This window comes from Centropristis striata, chromosome 19 (assembly GCF_030273125.1).
Source record: "Centropristis striata isolate RG_2023a ecotype Rhode Island chromosome 19, C.striata_1.0, whole genome shotgun sequence".
NCBI lineage: Eukaryota > Metazoa > Chordata > Actinopteri > Perciformes > Serranidae > Centropristis > Centropristis striata.
Window position 1 is genome coordinate 17428173 of NC_081535.1, and position 23562 is coordinate 17451734.

A 23562-nucleotide genomic window follows, 5' to 3' on the forward strand; every position below is an offset into this window, starting at 1 on the left:
GAAAATGTTGTACAACCTTTGACCTCCAACAGTGACCTTTTAAACCCACTGGCCCCACCTACAGAGTCCCCTCAGCCAAAAGGTTTAAGGTAACTGGTTCTTCACCAGGGCTGGAGCTGGCTACAGGAGAGGACATTGAGGTCGAGTCCTCGGTCATATTTCTCTGAAGCTTGTGGGGTTTGAATAAATTAATTTAAATCAAAAGGGATTGGGACACTCCAGCCATATTACATACCTGTAAAAAAGAAACCTTTGAAAAAGTCCTGCATTTCAAATTTACCAAAAAAGTATAATAGTTTTAAGTATAGAGCCCAACCTGATATGGAACATTTGAGACCAATACTGATTTTAGAGGGTTTAAAGCCAACAAAGTACATTTTTGAGCTGAAGTTAAAAAGTGATCTATTCCATGTGGATTGTGTATCATGTTTGCACCAATATAACTATGCAAAGGTACTCAAAAGGCTGCTTTAAGAAAGTACTTGCTTAAATAATATTTGACATTATTATACATACAAGTAGTACATTATCAACCAATTGAAAGAAAAATTGAGAAATAAGCAATGATGGCTGAATTTACATCAGTACTATTTGTTCAGAATCAGTCAGTTGCTTATCATTTAAATAAAGAATCAATACAAACTTAAAAGGAGCTAACATAATTTCTAAATCACCCAAAACATGGTTTTCTGCATCATATATTGTACATATCGGACAACGGATATATCGGTTGGTCTCTATGCAGAATGGCCCATTTCAGAAATAAATATTGTATATAACTGGAATATAATTATTGATACATTAATAACTTCATATATGACTCCATTTATCACTTTAATTTTAATTACTACATCTACTGCTGGGTGGCTTAATATTCAGCCTAATAATAGCCTACATCATAATTTATTAGTTGATTTATATTTTCCATTAATAATCTGAATCTGGATATAATAATAATATATATAATATTGTGAAGCCCATTTGTTGTTGTTTTTTGTTCTTTTTTTGTTTTTATCTCTCCCCGCACTCATCATCATTTTAAATTGTGCAAAAAAGAATAATAAAAAAAGAATAATACTTTTAGGTTGACCAATAAATGTAGTGGGGTAAAAAGTAAAATATTTCTCTCTGAGATGTAGTGGAGTATAAAGTAGCAAGTAGAAAAACTCAAGTACAGTACAAATAAAGTAGTTAATTACATTCCATCAGTGCCATTACCAGTTGCAACATTAAAGTGATGAACACATTAATGCATCCATAAGTTTTTTCTAACAATATATTTAACTTTATTTTGAAATGCAGCATTTTGCATTATCAGTAGCCTACTTTTACTTTTGGCCCTTTTATTTAAGTGACATTTTGAATGCATGACCATAACGAGGATTAAGTAACAGAGTATTTTTACTTGAGTAAAAAATCTGAGTTGTTACTTCTTCCACCACTGGGTCACCACCACCACCACCACACCGCCGCCGCCGCCTCCCCTGCACCCTGCACCTCCCCCTGTCTGTTGATATCACAGCCCGGAGAGCTTTGAATCCAGTCTCTGGCCCCAGCCGCCATGCTGAGCTGAGAGAGAGAGAGCGACCAACTTAACTTTGTCACGCTGCTGCTGCACCGACGCTGCTCATCTCCGTACACACCGGGACAAAGAGGAAAAACTCCCCACCGGTGAGTAGCACAGGACATTTTTTAACTTCAGTGCACAGTTTTCGGGTTTGGCGCTATCTCAGTAGCACCGGGACTTTTCCAGTTTCTGGGTCATTTCAGCCTGTCTGCCCCGCTGGTCGTGTTCATGCGTGCTGTCGCGGATTCCAGGCTCAGCTGCACTTGTTGCACTGTATCCCAAACCCCCACTGAGACACAAAAGAAGAAAAAAATACGCGAAATAATCCAAATATCTTCCCATTTTCTGCGTTTTTGACTGCGCGTGAAACTTTTCAAACAAATTCCCGCGACGTTTTTAAGCTAAACTGCGTTTAATTTTTTTTTAACACGTTAGCGGACGACTTGTTGCACCACTCAGTCGCTGTCACTGTCCTTGAAGCGCAAAATACCTCCTGAATATAATATCACCAGCCGTGCAAACACACACACACACACACACACACACACACACACACACACACACACACACACACACACACACACAAATCTTTTTAAAGATTAAACTCCCCTTGCACTTTCAAAATGCCACCAGAGGTCATTCAGGGGTTTTCTACCCTTGGCATGCATACATCAAGGGTGCTCTTTCACTGCAACAACAAAAGACTTTTTTATTGATAGCACTGCAGCACACATCCACGTTACCACAGTTTATATGAAGGCTAGCTGGTGCATGAAGCTAAATAAACCCTTGCCCTGCAGCATGCACTCTCTAGTTTGTAAATCCTCAGTTTGTGCCAAGACAGGAGGGCAGTCCAGAGCAGCTGGGGCTCATCAGTGGACGATCATAAACCTTTCACCTGCATGCATGTCTAGTCTTAGCTGATGTGGACCGGAGGGAGTAATAAGAAGTTATGGAGCTGCTCTCTGACTCAACATTTGCCCTCTGGCCTGGCTAACTCAAGTGTTGTGTCTCTCTTGGCTCTGTGCAGTATAATTCAAACTCCACCATCATCACTGTGGCCCTTCTCTTGACCTTCTTCAAACTTAAAATGAACTTCAGACTTTTGAGAGACTAAAGGAGAGACAGATGCCTTCACCAGCCGCAGTTATTCTGAGTATTGCTTGCTGGAATAGAGCTAGAGCAAATTATTAATTAGTGGATTTATTAATCTAAAGTTAAAATGCAAGATGTTAGTTGATTCCATCTTCTCAAATATGAGGACTTAGGTGGCTTTTAGTTTTTATATTCCATAAAACTGCTCAAAGGCGGCAACTAACAATTTTTTTTATCGCTGACCAATCAGCTGATTACCTCCTCAATCAATGCAATATTTGGTCCATTAATGTCATAAAATTGAGCACTTGTGCAATCAGTTTTTCCAAAGTCTGAGGTGATGCTTTTTTAGTTTTTGTCCAAACAACAGGTCAGATAGTCCATTAATTGTCATTAAAGAAAAAAAAATATACAGAAAATCTAAAAAGGTGGAGCTAGTGCCTTTCTGCTTGGAATTTGACTATGAATGGTAATTTTTATTTGTATTGATTAATTGTTGAAACTACTTGTTTCTTTCAGATCCACATCAATTTGTTGTTCAAGTAAGTTTTCAATGGTGAAATGTGAGGGGTTATATTATATAATTTGGGGATTTTTGACTGTGGGTAAGGAGAAACAATATATTAATCAAAAGCATAATTTATGAATCGATTTCTTATGAAAACTAGAATAGCACCAAGGCCAATGATGCATTCACATGCTTCAGATGGTCGTATTTCCTGTGTTGAGAAGTTGTTCTTCTGACTTTTGATGTGTCGATGAGCTTTAAGTTGTAATGTGGGAACACCACACTACAAAGATGTGTTGTACTTTATTTCTCAAAATTTTAAAACATAATGAAGAGCAAAACGAATCAGAATCATGAATTATAATTGGGTTTCATCTTTCAGATTATTCTGACACAACATGAATGCAGCAGAAGTATCCTATCATGCAATTTTACCAAATATGGAGGGTAAAAGTTGTCTAACTGCACCGTGATTTGGATCCTCTTCAAAATTGATTGTTTTCTTCCTCGGCCCATGCTGCACCCTTCTACCAAGTTTCATATGAATCGTGCTGGCTGTTTTTCCGTAATGCTGCTGACAGAAAAACAAACTGAATTGAGAACATGACCTTCTTGGCTGAGGTAATGAAAGTTGGTTGCAGCCCTTTTTGTGATAAACAGAAGTCTCTCCCACATGCTGTTTAACATGTCATATGGGCTCATAGGAAATGCATGAATGCCCCTCGCTTCAGTAACGCCCCTCACATTATATACAGGCTTACATTGCATAAGCACTGTGGAATTTCAGAACATGCCAGCTATTTAGTTTGCCCCTTAAATACAGCTGTTGTGTTTTCTAAATCTGTTTTCCTCAGCTTCGTTAGTGGCATTAACGGCCCCTCGTCTCCATCCTCTTCGCTCAGCGTTTCACCAAAATACATGAGCAGTGACATCCCGTCCCTCGCGGCCTCAATAAGTAATTCTTCTGCCTCATCGAGTTTGATTCCACAGGTCCTTGGCGGGGTCGTATCGGGCATGGGGGGCAGCCACCCGGATCTTGTCAATATGATGGGCTGGCTGACGCTTCAGTGGCACTGGGGCAGGCCAGAATCATGTCAGCCAGACCCTCAGGGGGGCCCGGAGAACTAGCCAGAACAGGATATTGCTGTGTGATCATTCACCAGCAGCAGACAAATCATTAAACCGCTGGCTGCGTGCCGCTGAGAGGCGCAGGCATTTCTGTCTGTCACACTGACTTTCCCCTCAGGTTAGAGGTTGTGTTTGTGTTTTAAAGCTGTCATTGACTCTGTAAGGTTTTGGGATTATCTTTTGAAATAGGGCTGCAAGTTTTCTTTATCGATTGATCTGCCGATTATATATCTCGCTTTATCGTTTCGTCTGTAAAATTGTAAGAAAATAGTGCAAAATGTAAAACTTTCCCCTCTTAGAGTAATCAGTCATTCATTTATGGTGATATTAGTCATTTTTTTCTTGCTTTCTTCATGCTGAGTGACTTTTTCTCAAGAATCTTATGAGCACATCTCTGGTAAACAAGATTTAAAGTGGTTCTTTTGCACGATTCTTTGTGAGCTGAGTTTGATTAAATCATCTAATTGATTAGTCGACAAAATTGTTCTAAAGTCAAGGAAAAATACCCATCCTGACTTTTATTGTCTTGTTTTGTCAGTCCAAAACCCAAATATATTTATTTTATTATGATATGAAATGGGGAAAATAGGGACATTTTCATATATAAAGAGTATATCCTGCCATTGTGGCATAAAAAAAACTTTAGTTATTAATCAACCATCAAAACAAGTGGGCCTTACTTTCCTGTATCATTGCAGCTCTGTTGATAAGAAGGGGAAATTTCTGTAAAATGTATTATTTTGTGCAAAAAGTAGTTGTTAATTTGACTTGCACACATTCCCTTACCTGCTTTTTTATGGGAGGAAATCTTTGCACCCATGTTGCTTTCTTGGGACTTCCCATTTCAGGAAAGCTAATTAGTCTATTTTTAACACGTGTGTCTGTGTTTGATTGGTTTGAACTTGATTAGCGGGGAAGCTGAACTATCTTTGAGTTGTCTTTTTTCCCACATTCATTGGAAGCACAGGATCCACATGTTCTAAATGGAATTACACAGAAGGCTCCTGCTTGTTAATGATAACTGCACGAATGCACGCAAGCCCGTCTGTAGAGTCCTTTTAAAAAAAATCAATAATCAATTTAAAATGGGTGGGAAATAGGAACTGCGTGGCTGAAAGAGGGCTTTGTTTTAAATTTGAACTTTGTGCAGTAATGGCACTTGTTTTGAATGTCAGGGGTTATTTACTTGGATGCCTTGTTTGGGTTTCAGACCAAGTCCTGGCTGTTTGTCAAATTTCTCTCCTGTTAAAAAGTCTGGAGCATTGAAATTGGTTCCTCCTGGAGCGCATCCAGTGTTGCATATAGGAGCTCACATTAGGCACACATACTGCATTTGTGTGTCACTCCTTAGATCCAAATGCAATTATTCAACCACCTCAAAGGGGACTTTTAAGAGACGTCACGTTCCTTCACATGCCTACAGTGAGTGACTGTCAGGTAATTGAATAAACCCCTTAATGGATTTGAGGGTGACCATTCATGAGTCTTTAGAGGCTTTCTTCACGTCTTCTCTGCTGGTCGTCAGCCAGTCTCCTCTGGTAGAAAAGGCTGGAATACCTGCAAACGGCCCGGGCGGCAGCACTCCACCTCCTGTGGTGTAGGTCACTGTAATAGGTGTTATGTCTTTGACACAGACATACATGGCCCCTTATTGTTCCATCCTGTTTGTTAGCGAATTAATGATCAGGAATCTATTGGGTGTCGAGTCAGCAAGCAAGACTCCAGGGTTTCTATAAAGTCTTGAAGCTTGGAAAATGCTCTAATTTCCTGTTTCAAGGTTAAGAATATGATTAAAGTTGAGTACACTCCTTAAAAAATGCTTGATTTTCAACATAATTTGGTGTTTTTTGACACCCATCAGTTGTGTAAAACGAATACAATTTTAAAATTGAAATGATCCCATCATATTTTGTTGTTTCAGTCTTTGTACAGCTTTTTAAGAGTAAAATTCAAGTGTTTTTCTGGAATTTTCAAGCACCCAATTAATAAATATCCAAATTCTTGAAGCCTTTATCATCACATGGAGATTGTTACTTTGAATGAAACCTTTTGGGGAAAAATGGAGGAATTTAAAAAAAAAACCCTTTCCATTTCTGCGCCTATGTCAGTCACCTTGTATTATTACGAGGTGAGGTGATAGAGGCTGCAAGAATTTTTCATTTAGGTCCTTGAAAAAGCTTGGAAACATTTGAATTTTACTCTTATAAAGCTGTATGAACCGTGAAAAGAAAATCTTGTGCACCACATGCTGAAAGATGTACATGACGGTAGTGTCCTTCTCATTGTAGCCTTTTAGGAAACAAGGTGTGTGATTTTGATGTATGACTTGCAGCAGCCTCATTGTTTTGGTCCTGGGGGACTCAAAGGGCAGAGGTCAGGGGCCAGTCTGTGCTGCTCTGATGTTGAGGTGTGCTGTGCTGGCTCGATGAAACAGACATCTGGTGCAACCCCCATCTCTTTTTGAGACGCACACAAACACAAACCTCCCCTGCCACACCCTAGTACCCCAACACCCTCAGGCTGGAATAATTTCCTATTGGCAAAGAGAGCAGAGCATCTGGCTCCATATCAGCAGCAGACAGTGGCATGTGTAGGCGCTTTTATATGTGCGCTAATGTGTTACCGGCAATGCATAATACATTTCCGCATTCCAGAGATGTCTCAGCAAAATTGTCTCATGATTGAACGGTTGTTTCAGATCAGCTGATACAAAGACAAACATTGGACGTTAAGCTCGGTTTCCTGTTTGGCTGCATGTTGCGTGTCAGGTAACAATAAAGGTGAGGAACAGACTGCACCCTGCCAGGCTCGGTAGCTTTCTTTACAACAATCAGAAGTAGTCCTAGTATTAGTGTCACAGAATTGCAGTTGTTTATTTATTTGAAAATGTTGGGGACAAATTACCCCCATATGAAAAAAATACATATTTTTTTCTCTTACCTGCAGTGCTATTTATCCATTTAGATTGTTTTGGTGCGAGTTTCTGAGTGTTGCTTTCTCTCAAATATAATGGAACTAGATGGCACTCAGATTCTGGTGCTTAAAGTACATTTGAAGTCGACAGCAATGTCAGGAGTCATGATCCGGTTACTAGGCTATTTCATGTAGGAACTATTTTCTTTTGAACCAACTACACCCACCAACTGTATCATGGATGAAAGGCTTGTGCTCATGACAGCACGAGATGTAAACCTTAATGGTCTCCTCGGCTCAGCTTTAATGTTTGCTAGCTCGGGTTAACTTGCAGTATCCAACTACTCCTTCTGTGGGGTGATATGATTGGAGGGAGTAGTAAATTAGTTTCTATGTGAAACTGCAACAAGTCTGAATTTCTTTGACTAAGTTAGTCATGATTTCTGAAAAGAGTCATTGTTTTTCAAGTGTTTGTTTTTGGCCCTTTGAGCACCATAAGTAAAGGGACATCTAGTTCCTTTATATTTCAGAGAAGGCAGACATATATACTTGTTCCCAATACTCTGCAACTCACACCAAAACAATCTACTCTAACTAATGGCACTACAGGTAAGCGCACAGATGTTTGTTTTTGGCATGAACTGCATCTTCAATTAAAACTGCAAAGGATATCCACGAAGATTTCCAAGATGCTGCACCCGAAGCTATGACTGTTTTTGCTGAGCGTGCAGGAAGCTTACTGATGCGTTGCTGCAGCGCTATTGACAGCTCGCTTGATGTTTTGAAAAGGTTTCCCAGTGTTGTGCTGCTGAGAGCAGGGAGCTGGAAGGGAATGGAGAGGGGAGCTGGACTACATACAGTACATTCCTGTACTGTGGAGGATATCACTGTGTGACACAGCTGAAGGGAGAAGGTGCGATCTGTCTTTGCCTAACTTGCAGCTGCATTTGTTTATAGATGGTAGTTTTGCATAGAGAAGTTGTTGCATGACAGAAACTTGATTTGCAGTCAGCTGATTTGATCAGTTATCGTTTTATCAACGTGTTGTCGCTCATTGTTTGATTTGTGTCGTATTTGCATATAGAGAAGTAAGTGACCGCATCAACGATCCCTGGCCTGTGGATGCAAACTGTCTTTACTGTTAAACTGCAGCCTCTTTCAGACTGTCATTTCAAGCTGCAATATTTACGCCTCTGACGTTTCGCCTTCAGTCTGAACATCCCAAAGGCATTATGAGGGGACCAAGTGATCCCGGCTATGTACTGCCTTCGGAGGTAGTAACTGATTCATTAAATTGGCGAGACAGTTCAAGGCGGGATCAATGTGAACTTGTGGCGTCGGAGAGACAGAAAATATGTGACGTACGTGATTTGCTGCGGCACTTTTGGGGGAAACCAAGTATGAAAAGGGCTTGCATTTGTTGCCAGGTAATGAGGTTCAGCTAGGTAAAACTATTGTAACAGCCATCATACTGTATTAGACTTAATTAGTTCAATGTACCTAATAACCTGGTAACTGGATGTCTGTCACCCAGGGCTATATACAGTGCTGAGAGAGTGCAGCAGCTGGACCCTGCAGTCCCATTCACAAAAAAAGTCCCCACAACAATAGACACACAACCCCACAGATGCAGATACAGACTACCCTAACCTCAGCCCCCTCCCCCCTGTCTTCTCCCCCCCTCACCCGCCACCTCAAACTCCCCCTCCCCCTCCTCAGCAATTGTGTGCATTGACGCTTTCCAGAGGCGCGATCTCTGCGCTGTCGCTCTCCACCGGCGGGCAGCGTTTGACTGCTGAGAGACAGGAAAAAGGCAAACGGAGACAGTCTGCCACTGTGACGCGTTAAAGTGAAATAGCCCTTTAATTCAAGCACTATCTCTCCACCCTGTGCAGCCTCTTGTGCTCTTTTTTTTCATCTAGTGTTTATCGTGCAAGATAGAGACAGGGAGACAGAGGGAGAGAACGAAGGAGGGAGTGACAGAGAAAAGGAGCATGACTGGGGAGCAGAGAGGGAGGAGGTGACAGACTGCTCGTGCTGGATGATCATATTCTATTTTCTTTTTCGGCTGTCATGCAAACCCTCGCTGACTTTCTCAGTAATAACAGTGTGAGTGAGACGGGTTGGAAGAGCGTCTCTTTCAGCGTTTCTTCTTTTCTCAACCTGCAGGATCTTCCCACTCAGATTATGGTAAGATTCTCATCGCAAACAGCCTGTGTGCGGACGCCCCGCGACTGTGTTGACTGCTGGTGTCTCACAATGTCAACACCTTTTTCCTCTGCCATAGCAACCAGATATGTTTCAATGCTCACTATGTGCAGTGCAGAGGGTCTCCAGTACAGGGCATGCTATTTTTACCCAAAACGCATTTGGGGGGTAAATAATTCAGTGTAGCGGTGGATGGCATGTTATCATGATGCAGTGAGAGGGACTCTGCTGTGCCTTATTTCAGGAATTACCCACTAATTTCACTTAGATTAGCTGCTTTTTCCGTCTTATCTGCTTATTGCATCACTTTTATGAGTGAAGATTTGAGGAGGAAAGAGAAAAATGGCAATATTTTCATTGTTTTTACTACTGTTTTTTTTTTTTTACAGTAAAGACAGTATATGGATTCAGCAGGAATTGTTTGCACCCCAACAAATTTTTGAATAGGGCTGAATTTCTGCCAGATTGGTTGTCGTGCAGCATGCAGTTGGAAGATCACAGCACCTAATTAACAATCAGATGGATGTCTGGCGAATCCAAATTTCTGGTCGCCCATCTTTTGGTTTGAGCAGTTACATGGTCAGATTTCCCTCCTGGCTGCTGTCAGGAGATTGGAGCTGCAGTGAATGAAGTGTTTTGTTATTAATGGAGATATTTGTGGCAAGAATAAACCCTACAGTCTTGAGATTGCCTTGATATTAAACTGAATTCAGACCATTTATTGTCTGCATCTTTCAGACATCTGCGGCGCCACATTTTTCTAATAGAATTGCAGAAAATAACGCTGCCTTTCTCTCACTTTGTCAACATCGAGGATGCAGCCATCTTGTTTTAATAAACTTTATTGCAATTGTCACGAGACATAACCAACCAGAGGTTCTGTGCTTGCATTCAGCGTGATTGGCTGAACTGGCTGCAAGCATAAAAGTTGCAGTTTCTGACTGTGGAGAAAGACTGATTTAAAATAGTGTTGGTTAACACAATGTACAAGAACAATAAAACAGAATCTGAATTGGAAAAATTTCAAGGTTTAAAACTTAGATTTTGAATAGAGTTCTTGAAACTGCTTGAAATTTTGGTTGTATACAATGTAAAGTCTACTTATAAATGGGTGATGCATTTAAAACATGATTCTTTGTGTTTTCCTGTGACTTTTCCCTCTACAAGAATTATGAATCCCAATGTATTTCTTGGCAAGACCCGCCCTGTGTGGCGGCCTGATTGGTTTAGGTTAGGCATTGACCTCGAGTGGTTAAGGTTAGGATATCCCATTGGACAGAGGATGGACAATTCCAGTTGTCGGCTCTTGCCAAGAAAAGCTGTGGGAATCATAATAACGCCACCCTTCTGTTGACATTTTGGTTGTTTAATAGCACAGTAAACAAATAATGAATTATATTTAATGAGATAAAGAAGTGAAGTAATCAGTTTACTGTATACACTGTATTAAAGCCTGAAAATGCACCTTGAAATGCTTGAAAACTGCTTGAATTTGACTTTGGAAAAGGTGTAGGAACCCTGGATAAAGCCACACAGTTTCTGCCCAGCTTAAGATGTGGAAACAGTTTGTTTTCCCCTGGTTGGCGGCTGTCAGGGCTCTATAAATCTCCCTCAAGAGAGGAAGGAGTGGCATTGCCCTCAGAGCTTGGACATTTCAAATTTTCCTTTACCAACCACATGTTGTTCCGTTTAACTGGGCATTGAAACACTTGGAAAAATATTTTTTTATTTAATTGCTTGTGAGTGTTGGGCTCAGGTAGATCAAAGGTAGAGAACTGTGTTTTCAAGTGCTATCATGAATACAGTTCTTCTGGTCTCTATCTTGGTAGAAACCATTCTATCTGATGTCATTAATGTACCTTTTTTTGAAACCACCAGCTGCAGATTCCTTGCAGCACAGTTTGACTGTTCCTTATTGTTCCCTGCATTCAGTATTGTGTTGAACAGCAGCATCCAGCCACATCATTGTTTGCGTGCAAGAGTTTAATTTTGGGCTTTGAGTAAGGAACTCCTGGCTTTGCAGGAAAACACCACATACATCTTCACAACAGCATGCATGGGCGAGCAAGGGACATTTTTCGTATAAAGTTCACATATTTGGGTGGAATGCCACATTGTGCAAAAGCATGGACTCTGGCATATCAGCAATGTAGGGAAATGTCATTTGGAAATGGACTTATTGTGCTTCTCGAGAGATATGTGGTGACATTTCATCAATAGAATTCATAGAGACCAGAGGAAATGGAGCTTAATTGATTGCAGGAGATGAGTTGGGTGTATACAGCTAATGCTCTTTTCTGCACAGCAGACCAACACATGGGAAAAAAGTTCAACGCATTAGAGAACAATAAGAGAGAGAGACTGACAGGTAAGTGCATTAGAAAAGAGAGATATCCTGCAGAGTTCAGGGGTGATGTCGTGTGGAAAAGGTGAAAGAAAAGGAGGCGCAGCAGCCTCTAGAGCCAAGATCCCCTCACAGACAGCGTGCCGCTGGCTGGCTCTGAGGCTGGTGGCTGTCTGTCTGGGTTTGGGGCTGAGAGGATTGGGTGGGGTTTACGCTCACTTTTCTGTCTCCCTCCAGTTGTAGCTGACAGCAGAATAAAACCATTAAGTCCTCTTTGGTTAATCAGTGCTGGATTATTACATGAAACAGGCATATTTCACAGTTAAAGCATGATTTTCAGGCTTTCCTTTTTCTGTTTCAGGCTCATTTCTGTACTTGACTGTCTGTGAACTGGTGTCTGACCTTTTATCTGCTTATGGAGCTGAAATCCCACCCTGGCAGGTCACAATCTGTGTTATTCCAGTGCGTTAACACAACCAGATCTAATCTATGAATCAGATAAACTGCTATCATAATCTCTTAAAGGCAGATCAACTGAATAGCTAATGCCAGGTTCTGGAGTGTGCTCATCAGTGAGCAGGACACAGGACGCGCTTTGTCTTATCGCCTCATTAAAATTTCAAAATCTGGCAGTGAACAGCTGCTGATTTATGTGCATTCCCAAATATGCATCATTAGCAGAGGTGTGTTTTATAGATTATTTTTTAAATGTGGCATTTGTTACATCCTCTTAATAATATGTATTATCTTTTTATTGGTGATGATTTATGGTGAACCAGCTGCGCTGATCCAAAGCTGTCATCACTGCTCCTCAGTCACACAATGCTTCTTCATCTGTGACTGGATTCATACGGTCTCCTCGCCGCCCAGAGGATTTCTCAGTGCACTCTCTATTTGTGTTAGCTAGCTGGCTGGTCGGCTGCCTTGGTAACCATGGTAACAGTATCCCCCAGAAAGTTGAAGAGACCAGGCCTTGCTAAGCTAATTGTGAGCCAGTGAAGCGTGTCTGTAAAGTTAGCTGTAGTCCCAGCCTGGACCATGGCCTGTTAGGGTTTTTGTTGTTATTGCTCTCATTGATTTTCATGATTTTTTTTTAAGTTTCAAGTATTTTTTCCGATCAGCAAGCACTGGATCATCGGACTACTTGACCTACATACACGTAGAATGAAATGCCAAATTAAATCTTTTATTTGTTACACACACAATCAATACTCAGGATGGGCTGCTCCAGAACAACTATCAAATACAGAAAATTTGTGCAATAAAATGTAAAATTGTATTCCACAAATAACAAATTTAACATGAAATGAATTAAAATAAAATATTTTCCAACGCGAAACAATATAACAGTACATTTCAGATAAATCAAACGGTGAAACAATAATTTGCATAATTAATGAATAAATAAAAAAAATTAACACTTATATTATGTTGCGCTCTAATTAAACTGCTTTACTGGTGTGGTTGTAACTGTAATTACCACAATAATATGTCATTATGTTCCTGACTATTGGATTAATTGTTTTGTTCATCTCTCAGGCAAAAATTAAAAAACATTGCCTTTTTTTTATTGTTGAATATAACTCAATATATTTATTTTTTAGACTCTTATTTGAAGTAAACAAACTGTTCAAACACCATCTTTGGCCATGAGAGGCATTTTTCTCTATTTTCTTACATTTTATAGACAAAACAATTAATTGGTGATGGAAATATTTTTGTTACAGCCTTACTTTATGGAATCAAATATCTTTATTGTCATTGTACAAGTACAGCCAAATAAGTATAACAGTGCAATAATAATTGGGTAAAGAAACTAGTATAAATGCAATAAACTGTAAATAAAGTTATAACTGGCAGAATGTCCGTAGTGCAGATAACTCAGGTATGTAACTATAAGGTTTAAGTAATTTTTAAATGAGTTATTGGTATTATCTTGTCTCCCTGCTGTAGATTTACGTTACCTTTCCTCTCTTATAGACTGGTGTTGTGACATTCACCCCTGGCGTCTCCCTCAACCATTTCCAACTGCGTGAAGAAAAGTGAAAAGCAGTTTTAATGAATCAGTATTCGCTCGCCGACGCCATGACAGACAAGTAAGTGGTTTATCTTTTTTTTTGTGAGTGTCTGTTTGTGTTGCATTTGTGTAAAGAGCTCACTGTACTCTGTGCCTCTTTTGTTCAGTGTGAAGTTAGAAGATGATGTTGTCTCTTGTGATTACACTTCTCGCTTTGCAAAAGATTGTCTCCTGGAAGTGTTAGTGTGTGTGTGTGTTTTCAGTACAGAAGTGGAGGAGAGTGGGGGGTTCTGGTAGCACAGAGAGAAGTGTGTTGTGTTGGGGGGTGGGTATAAAGACAGTCTGTTTTGCCCCCGAAGACGTATGACATTTGCATCAGGGCTGATTTGCATTCTCGTTCACTGTGCTGGTATGTTGCTGCTGCTGCTGTTAGTTGGTCTTTATTTCCCTGACAAAACACAGTCCTTTAAAGGGTTTTGAGCCTCTTCCTTTGCTCCTTCTCCGTGTTCACCCCCTTTCTCTTCTTCCTAGTTCCTTCTTCCCTCTTTTCATTTTGGACTCGTTCTCCATGCTTCCTATCTCTTTTCTCTTTTTGTCTCTTTTGTCAACTTTTGCCTTTGTCTAGCAGTCCGCTGTTTGTTGGATTTGATCTATTATAGAGGACGGAGAATTTGGGTGCAGTAAGCAAAATAATCTGCTGTCAGCGTTCATAATAAGCGGAATAAGTGGTGCAGACCAGTCAGCTGAAAGGGATAGGCGCAAAACACACGGCGAAGGCCAAACAAGGCCAGGCCTATTATGTGCTTGAGTTACAGTTCAGTGAAAGGGGCAGCTTGAAAAAAAAAAAAGTTCGGCCCATAACAAAACAGAAGAAACAGGTTGTTTTCAGAACACTTTGGATTGTAGTGATACTGTACGCTGTATGTGGAGGAGGAGGCGAAACTTTCCATGGGAATAAAATGCAAATATAGTTATCTGCTCTGCTGTAATTACCATGTCATATAAGCTTTTACCATATGATAAGCGGCTATAATCAATAATTTGACACATACATGCAGTGTTAATTGTATAATGTACAATATCAGCTGGTGAGCAGGTTAACTTGTGTTTATGTAGAAGATTATTTTAGCTGACGGTATGGACTGTGTGCAGTTGCAGGGTTTTAAGTGAAAAACTAATTTACAAAGAAATGTCTTACAATAAAGAATGAATGGAAACTGATTATTTAAACACCTAAATGAGTCAGTCAAGCTACATACAAGTTTTAAACTGTGCAATACTTTGCTTTAGGCTATTCACTATCTGCTGGATAGCTGAAATGTAATAAAGAAGGATAAAATAAGAGTCACAGTTATATAATCAGAACTTGCATGAAGACATGTAGTTCTTTGGCTCAGGCAGTGCAGTAGTGTGGGCAGCACATGTGATGGGGGAATGCACTGTGCATGCAGATGGTTGTAATTTTACTGAATTCCTATTGAATTGGATGTTGGCATATGATCTGTACATGTGATAGAAGTAGAGCTGCCCCCTCTCAGTCCTTTATTTGCATAACTGGATGCTTTGCTGTTAGTAGACTAAGATTTCCTTAGTACATTAGTCTTTTTTATGCTTTTTTTCATGCTAAATGGCTTATTTCAAAAACACTAATGATATTTTGCTGGTAAACTCAAAATTTAGAGTGGTGATTTTGCACAATTCTTTGTGTAGAAACTCACTTTTACAGATCTATTGGTTAAAGAGTTGACAGAAGTTGAGAAAATGGTATGTGTCTACAAAAAATGTCTAGTCAAGGACAGCCCTTGAAGAAATTGTGCTCTGCTATATGTAGTGCATGGTTACTGTTAATGTAAATGGGTGCACTGCCAACAAAGACTCAGTATTGCTTTTTAATGTGCAGTTCCGCACCCATATTAATTCACTATTAAAAACTATAAAGATTGAAACTGTGCAAAATTCTTGGAAATCTTCAGACATTTTCCGACCATTTGAAACCCTATACAGGACTCAATGAAGAGGCAGAGGAGGTTTATATGCACACAGTAAACTTTCCAAGGTTGTGTTGTTTAGACAGATGTCATTCAGAGTTTGTGTGCACTTAGTCGACCTCCATCATCTTCACTTATACTAATGCACCTGTTTACCCTGTTGGAAAGAGAGAGCGAGAGAGAGAGAGAAAAGGGGGAGTTCCAGTGAGTCACTCAGTCTTTCTATGAAACAGGCCTCAGGGCACCTCCCCTGGCTTACACCAGCACAATATAATGTCAGTATAAATATTGTGCATCTTAGTTGGTTAGTAGAGCCGGATAATGCTATATTTGCCCAAAGGGGAATTTCTCTTGCAAATTAGAAGGTTGCACCACTTCAGCCGTTCCCTTAAGAGGATGCATTGCAATTTCTGCAGAGCCAGACATTTAGGCTTGGAAGTTTATAAGTGTTTTGGATGCAACATAAAAGGCACACAAGGAAAAAAAGATGTTCTTGGAAGCTTTATTTTGAAAAACAAATTGCAGCAGTATTTTATTTAATAAGGCTGTGCTGGAACAAATAAAAGTGAAGCAAAGTGAAGCGAAGGTTGGGAGTTTCTAAGTAAGTGATGATGTTGTTGACAAGCTGTCCCGCTGGATGAAAGGTATCCGGGCAACCAGAAACGGGTGAAAGGGGGTGGGGGTAGTAGTTATTGTGCGCTGGATACTAGTCCATGTTGTAGGATGATTGTTCATCTGGGAGGAATGATAAATGTTACGCCAAAAGGAAGTGAGGGGAAAAGTTGGAGGACGTGCCCCCCGACGGTGACAGCGAACAAAGCCTCCCCTCAACATGGGACTACTTAAGATTCATACAAAGGCAGAAGAAGACGGCCACTTATTTTCTCTCTAACACACACACAAATGCCTCCCTTTTTTTCTCAAGCTCACTCATGAGCAAACATTTACACTTAGTGTGATACCAGTGGACATTCCTGCAGATACGCGCTTTCCAACTGGTATTCCCAGATACATGCTGGCCTGCAAACACATTCAGAACAAGTGGAATAATTTGCATTTGCAATTTTCTGACATTTTCCAACAAAGTGAACCTTTAGTAAAAGAGTTCTGTATCCGTGTTTTTCATGCAGATGTTGCTTTTGATTCAGGAGCTGATAATCCAGCTGCGAATGTGCTCCCGCATCCTCAAAAATGAACATGTTTCAATTGCAGGATTTTAGGTTCAGCCTCCTATTGTACCAGGATGCTCTGGGATGAGGAAAGTTTCTAAAGCCAGATTTGCTCCGTAGTGCTTGTGGACAGGGATTCTTTCTGTTGAAATTCAAGCCCGCGTTAATCCTCTTCAGCACACTGCTTTGTGCGTGTGTGTGCGTGCGCGTTTGTGTGCAAAAGTACAGAGTCCATGCACCCTCCATCCAGGATTTAAATGAACTGGAATTTCACCCAGTTTTGGTTTTTTTTAGCCTTTTTCTAAATGATTTGCACCAGGGTTCACTGTATTGCATCATGTATGAAAGTAGGACAGGAAGACAATGTGCCAAAAGCAAAGAAAATATGTCACTAAATGTGTTATTTTGTCCAAAACACGTTTCTAAATGTAAGCTGTTGGTTGTGCCCCCAACTGGGTGCCTCCTTCTTTGGGGAAAATCGCAAAAACAGAAGAAAGATGGAAAAATCTGTTGTTCCTCAAGCCCTCAAACCATACTCATGTTTCTTTATGCAACGGCTCCATTCTTGTTTTCCATAAGGAGAATCCTCCTCCTACTCATCTCTCCTCTTTCTTCTCTTTGTCTTCTCTTTTCACCCACTGTATGAATTTGCACGCTCGAATATCTTCTCTCATAGCAAACCCTGTTTTCTCTGTCTTCCTCTGTCCCTCTCATTTTCCTTCCCTCCCCCACCTGTGGTGGTGCTCGCTGACAGCCCTGTCAGAGACTTGGGATGTTTATAGATGAACAGTAAGGGTGGCTGCACAGATGAGAGAGAGAGAGTGTGTGTGTTTGTGGTGGGGGGCTTTTACAGGAATGGCCACAGTGTCATATAGATGAGAGGCCTTTTCCCAGTCTACTGTATATCTGTTTGCTTTGTGTATCTGTATCAGTCAAGGCCCCACATGTGTGTGTATTGATGTCAGTCTCAGGGGAACAAGGATCCAAAACCACCACCAGAAGCTGGTTAAGAGCTTTCTGTCACTTACACAAAGCTGCAACATGTGTTCTAGTTAGAAACCTGCTAAACTGCCCAGGGTTTGGTCAGAAGTTGCACCCTTGAGAGTAAAGACATTTCAAAATAGAATAAAGGGATTAGTCGGGAGCACATGTTTAACAGACAGCTCGTCTTTGTGCAATTCCATCTGCAGTTTGACTGTTTGTAGATTAACTAGTGAATGTTCCTATTTTCCACCAAGCACCAAAGTGTTTTTTAAAATGATCTTTGCTCTTAACTGCATCATCATGCAAAATGCATACATGTTCATTTATAGGAATTTATTAGGTCTGTCCACCACTTTTGAGATTTCTTGATAACAATTAGGATTGCCATTTAATTTTAACAGACATTCATGATCCCCAGATGAGGAATCCCTTTACTTTTGAGCTAGTCTCGTTTTTCCTTTTATGTTGTTAACATTTGTGTCTTTGAGTGAGATGTGTGGGCAACTATTGGATGGATACATGGTAAACTTTATACCTTCTAAACATCAGCTTGTTAGCATTGTCATTGTGGAAATGTAGGCATTCTTTGGACGACAATTTTGCTCAAAGCACCGATTTGCCTTTCGACAACCTCACAGCAATGGTAGCTTATCAGCTTAGTTTAGTTTTATGGAACTTAAATTAATGGAAATCTGCTTCCGAACATGGCCCAAAAGACAGAAACCATTTGGTGACACCCTGATAGTAAACATTTGATTAAAACTACCTGAAATTCACTTATTATGGTACTGGTAAGAGAAATAGAATTGTGCTGGTCATAAGACACAAACGAAAGCTAGAGCTGGGATTTTTTTTTTTCAGCTCTGGAGGGAAATCAGGTGTCACAGTGGAGTGAGCTCAATAGCCCATCCTGTCAGTATGTTTACCATAGCCTGGGTTTCTGAAGTAGGCCTATTAATAAATTTGTTCTGGCTTGAAGAGTCTTCCAAAGGCCAGCTTTGGCCATTCCTCATTCAAGTCCACTCATCAATTAAAAAAACCCAGACCCATGACATCTCCACTTCCTCTCCGTGCCCTCTACAGACCGCTGTGTCACCAAGGGCGCGGCTTGGGGGCACGGCTCGGCTCGACACCCACTCAGGACGTCCTGAATTGAGACATGAAGGCGTGGTGTCACTGGTGTCATTGGGATTCGTGGTTGCATAGTAAAAAGTCTGTATCAGCTGTCACTGGGTTTTTGTGGGTGCTGAGGGAAGCCAAGTCAAAGTGCTTCCTAAGGATGTCGAGGGGGATGCACCCTTTGGCCTACGGCTCATCAATCTTACACAACTGTCATCTTCTCCCAACGGTCCATTGATGCTGTCAGAGGAGGGCAAGAGGCAGCGACTCTCTGCATCGTGTATTTGTGCTTGCTCTCATACATGTTTTTTTTTCTTTGTCTGTGTCTTTGAGTGAGGAAGTGACAGACAAATGGGGAAAGTCTGGAGGAAGATGGAAAAGGGTGAAACATTGTGCTGAAAGTGGCTACACATGGCAGCTATCAAGCATGGCTCTCGACCTTGATCTACACGAATAAGCATCCTTCGTGGCTTTGGGAAACTGATAGTAACCATGAAACTGATCTGATGTCATATACTGTGATTTACAGTCAGCCAAAATCTATATTTGTTGACAGAAATGCAATGAGCAATCTTAATAATATGGATAAATATTCTCCACCTCGATCAACTCACTACAGGATATTGTGATCACAGGAAATACGGTAACATGCAGTTAAGTCTAGTCTAAATATAATCAGTTGTAAGTGAGCGGCTCATGCTTGTAGTCTGGTGTGTATCATCGCTGCTCGTAAACGTAATCTGATTATTCTTTTATACAGTGTGGGGGGCCGCATTACAGTAGCTTACCCCACCAAGCATATGCTAATGAATCTGCATATTTGGGTTTATTTGGGTGACCTCAATTCAGTTGTCTGGAAGATTTGTCTCTTTGTCCTGGGACGATATCTGTTGCTCTGCCAGCTCCATCAATTGTGAGTTATTCTACATTTTTTTAAACTGGCTTTTGTTTATTCTTATTTCTTTTTAGGGTTTAGAGATTATTCAACATTGATTCCCTGTTAAAAAGTACCACTAGAAGGTCCCAAACTGAACTATAGTCAAGGCAAAGTAAATATGTAAGCCCATGTTTTCCACTCAAACAGAGTTGGATTGTAGTGGACTGTGGGAATAAAGCTTGTGTACTTGTGCAGGGAGAATGTATTCAGGCCCGTTGTAAAGGTTTTCATCTTGCTCAAGGAAGCAGTCTAAGGGAACAGACTGGAAAGCGTTGTGAATGGAGGTCCAGCCATCTGTCACGATGACTATAAGAAGATTTCTACTTTCATTACCCTTTGACTTATGAAATCTTGTTTTCATGCCCTCAAAAGAAAAGCTAAAGAATTTTACAGCTGACTGTTCAGTTACTGCTGATGCAGATTATTCCCTAAAGTCTTTGTTCTCGTCTTGATTCATTAGTGATGCACAACTCCAGTGCTGACGCTGTACAAAATGTTAAAGGCCCTGATAACCTGTTTTTTTTTTTTTTTTTTTTTTCAGCCAGCCCTTCACAGTGACGCAAAGCTGGGTTTTCCTTAAGTACTGTCATACTGCAGACATTTCTTTCTCCTTGGATTCTTGCAGAAAATCAAAACGTGATTGTTTAAATACATTTTTCGATTAGAATTTGAATAATTATGCAAAACGTATAATTACATCCAGCATCTTAAACCATATTGCAATTGTAAAATCTGTCAAAATATTTCCAATTACATATTTTTGTACTTTATTTTTTTAGTGGCAAAACTCTGGATAGATAAAACCTAAGGATGCTGTATCCTTACTATTTGTGAGGCTCTAGTGATGGCAATGTCAAGTAGTCATTTATTTATACAGTGGTTATGTAAACAAAAGAGATACTTTTTTAGCAAGGTTTTAAGGTTAAGTGGTTTGGCCCATCCTGCAATAGAAATAAGAATTGTATGAAAACAACAAAAGCTCACTTGATTAAATTATATATGCAACTTTATTTTTAGCCAATGCATAATGCTGATAACTGTAAAATTAAACATCCTGTTCTTAGCTTTAAAGTTGTGCAGATTTAAGGCTTGGCTAGAGCTAACCTCTCAGGGATTAGCCCACATCGAGCAGATTCAACCGTGTTTAAAAGGCTTTCTCTTGATTTACATCTGGTTGATCCACAGACATAGCTGCCCACAACCTTATATTTAAAAAATCTCAGACTGCCTGGAAAATGCTGTGAGGCAGCAAACATCGAAAAGCCTGCAGTGGACAAAGTGGAAGAGGAAATTAATATAACCGTCACAGGCCTCGGGTTTCTCTGATGGTGTTAGCACAAGATAATATTTATTATTTGGCGGCTGACCATTCAGCACCATGACCATTTGTCCTTGGTTATAAAAAGTTAGCACAGCATCTGACAGACACACTGACATCATATATCACCGGCTTAGTGGCGTGTGTGTGTGTGTGTGCGTGCGTGCGCGTGTGTGTGTGTCCATGTAAATGTTATTTAATGGCTGTTTAATATGTGTTTTCATTGATTCATCTTTATTTCTGTGTAACCATGGTCTAGACAACTAACCACACATTCAACATGCACACACACACACTGCTTCGTCCTTCTTGTAGGCGCGCACACACACTTCATAACTGTCTTGTCTGATCTTTCTGTCTTCTCCCCCCCCTCCCTAGCTTGAGAATTTTATAATTCTCTCCAGAGGAAGAGCGTCGCATCTTGTAAGGAGCCACAGGTCAGAAACTCTACTCCTGTCTCTCCCTCCCCCTTTTTTTGCTGTGCAGTCCGACACTGAGCTGCTCTCAGGCCGACATGCTTCAACACGAATGCTGCATGCTTCTCCAACCCCCTCCCCTCCCCTCTGTCACTGCCTCAGGGCTTTGCTCCTTGTTTTCCCCCCTGCATGACCACACCTGGGCAATCCACCTTTGATTTGATTCCGCTTGGCTTTGGTGCTTGTGGAGAAAAACGTTTGCAATGATATTTTCCCCTTTTATTAATCATTTTGTCATTTGCCCTCACCATGTGATTTGATTTTCCTTCCCTCTTTCAGTTGTGATCCTCTGGTTTTATATCTGCTTTGAAGCTGATGATCTATGTCTTATTTATCTCTGATGTTTATGGTGTACACACGTGCAGCTGCCTGCTTCCAGCTGCCTTTTGAACAGCCGGCTTTGCTCTGCAATTGAGCGCACATTAAACCACACCCCCAAACAGTGCCTAAGCCACTGTAAGTAAAGTATTTTACCACTTTTCGACCAGAGCCAGTTCAGAGCCAGTTCCTCATCATAAACCAGTTCCTCCCTTCCAGAGCGGCACCAAGTCTTTGCTGGTCTCGAACCAGGAACAGCTTACGTCAGGGGCTGCGGATAGGATTATCATGACCAAAAAGACCATCGAAAACATGCATCATTAATTTAATTGTATTTGTTTAACTGCAGTGGGATCGATATGAGCTAGGGATAGCGGGCTAGGGTTAGCGGGCTAGCGTCAGTTTATATCAAAGTCTAACATGAACGTCTTATGTTCAGTGTTAAAAAGAATGTAATCGGCATCCATACTGATCAAGAAGAGCAAGACAAATGTGTTGTACCAGTCGTGTTTGGATGCCAATGTAGGCTCACAAAGCCAGGAGCAACATTGTAAAAAGATAATGTAGTCCAGCATTGTTATTATACCTGCAGAGAGAGCGGAGACGTATACAGTGACGTAATGACATGGCTCTTGAGCCTGTGGAAAAACAAACAAGTTCTGAGAAGGTTCGCAAGTTGAACCAAATGCGAACCACCAGCCCAGCACTAAAACTAGGTTCATGTTGGTCAGAAGGGGTATTGGTGATAGTTGGCTCACTAGCCAGAGCTAATTAAATATCGTTTCAGACAACACAATCGACAGGCATTGGCTAGAAAAGAAAAGCCTACTTTTATTTACTTCTGTGTGAAATCAAGGATCTGTTGCTTCAAATATTACTTAGAATTTCATTTGTAAATTGCATATGTGCCGTGCATGAACAGTAACTAAGGGAATAGGGGGTTTACGAAGAGTCACTTACAGTGCTGTCAAGAAATTTGCTTTTTGATTACTTTACGATTCATTTGTATTTTTGTTGTTGTTGATTATTCACTTGAATTTTAGGTGACCTTATTTTCTTAAATGTCTTCGATTACTATCCTTACCACAAGACGTGTGCCCTGAATCTGCCCCGCCAGATCATGAGAAAAACGGTGTGATATGTTTAGGCTTGGCTTTGTGTTGTTTATCGGTCTCTGTGCTGTGAAGGAAACGGTGAAATTGGTGTTTTATCTCCTGGTATGCCAAGTTCAGGAGGACACGCTGTTAGTGTTGTGGCAGCCTGTGGGTGATGGGGTGAGTTTTCACACAGCACTCCAGAGGAGGTTTTTGTCTCTGTCGGGCCAAAATTATCACCATGAAATCAGTGCCTGCGGAGAGAAAAGCAGCAGAGAAAGGAGTCCTCCTTAAAGGCAGAAAGAAGAGGAGGAAAATATAGCAGGGATGTTTACAGCCCCCTCAAATGTCCCCTGACTGGTGGGAAAGCCTTGTAACT

At 40.7% G+C, this 23562-nt stretch overlaps 1 protein-coding gene across 5 annotated transcripts in view; it reads left to right on the top strand.

Moving 5' to 3' along the window:
• The first annotated feature begins 1549 nt into the window (after positions 1-1549).
• The window catches only part of sema4d (sema domain, immunoglobulin domain (Ig), transmembrane domain (TM) and short cytoplasmic domain, (semaphorin) 4D), a 50722-nt gene continuing 28709 nt past the window's right edge, over positions 1550-23562 (top strand). The window contains exons 1-3 of one of the 5 annotated variants that reach the window (XM_059357789.1): positions 1550-1671; positions 13744-13859; positions 21674-21732. Coding sequence is in view for 3 of the 5 variants with exons in the window: in XM_059357786.1 (XP_059213769.1) it covers positions 13822-13859 (38 nt within the window). In the remaining 2 variants the exon portion in view is untranslated. Of the gene's footprint in view, positions 1672-3181; positions 3205-9214; positions 9402-13743; positions 13860-21673; positions 21733-23562 lie in introns of those variants that run through there. The other 4 variants (XM_059357788.1, XM_059357790.1, XM_059357786.1 and 1 more) reach the window with 4 other exon arrangements.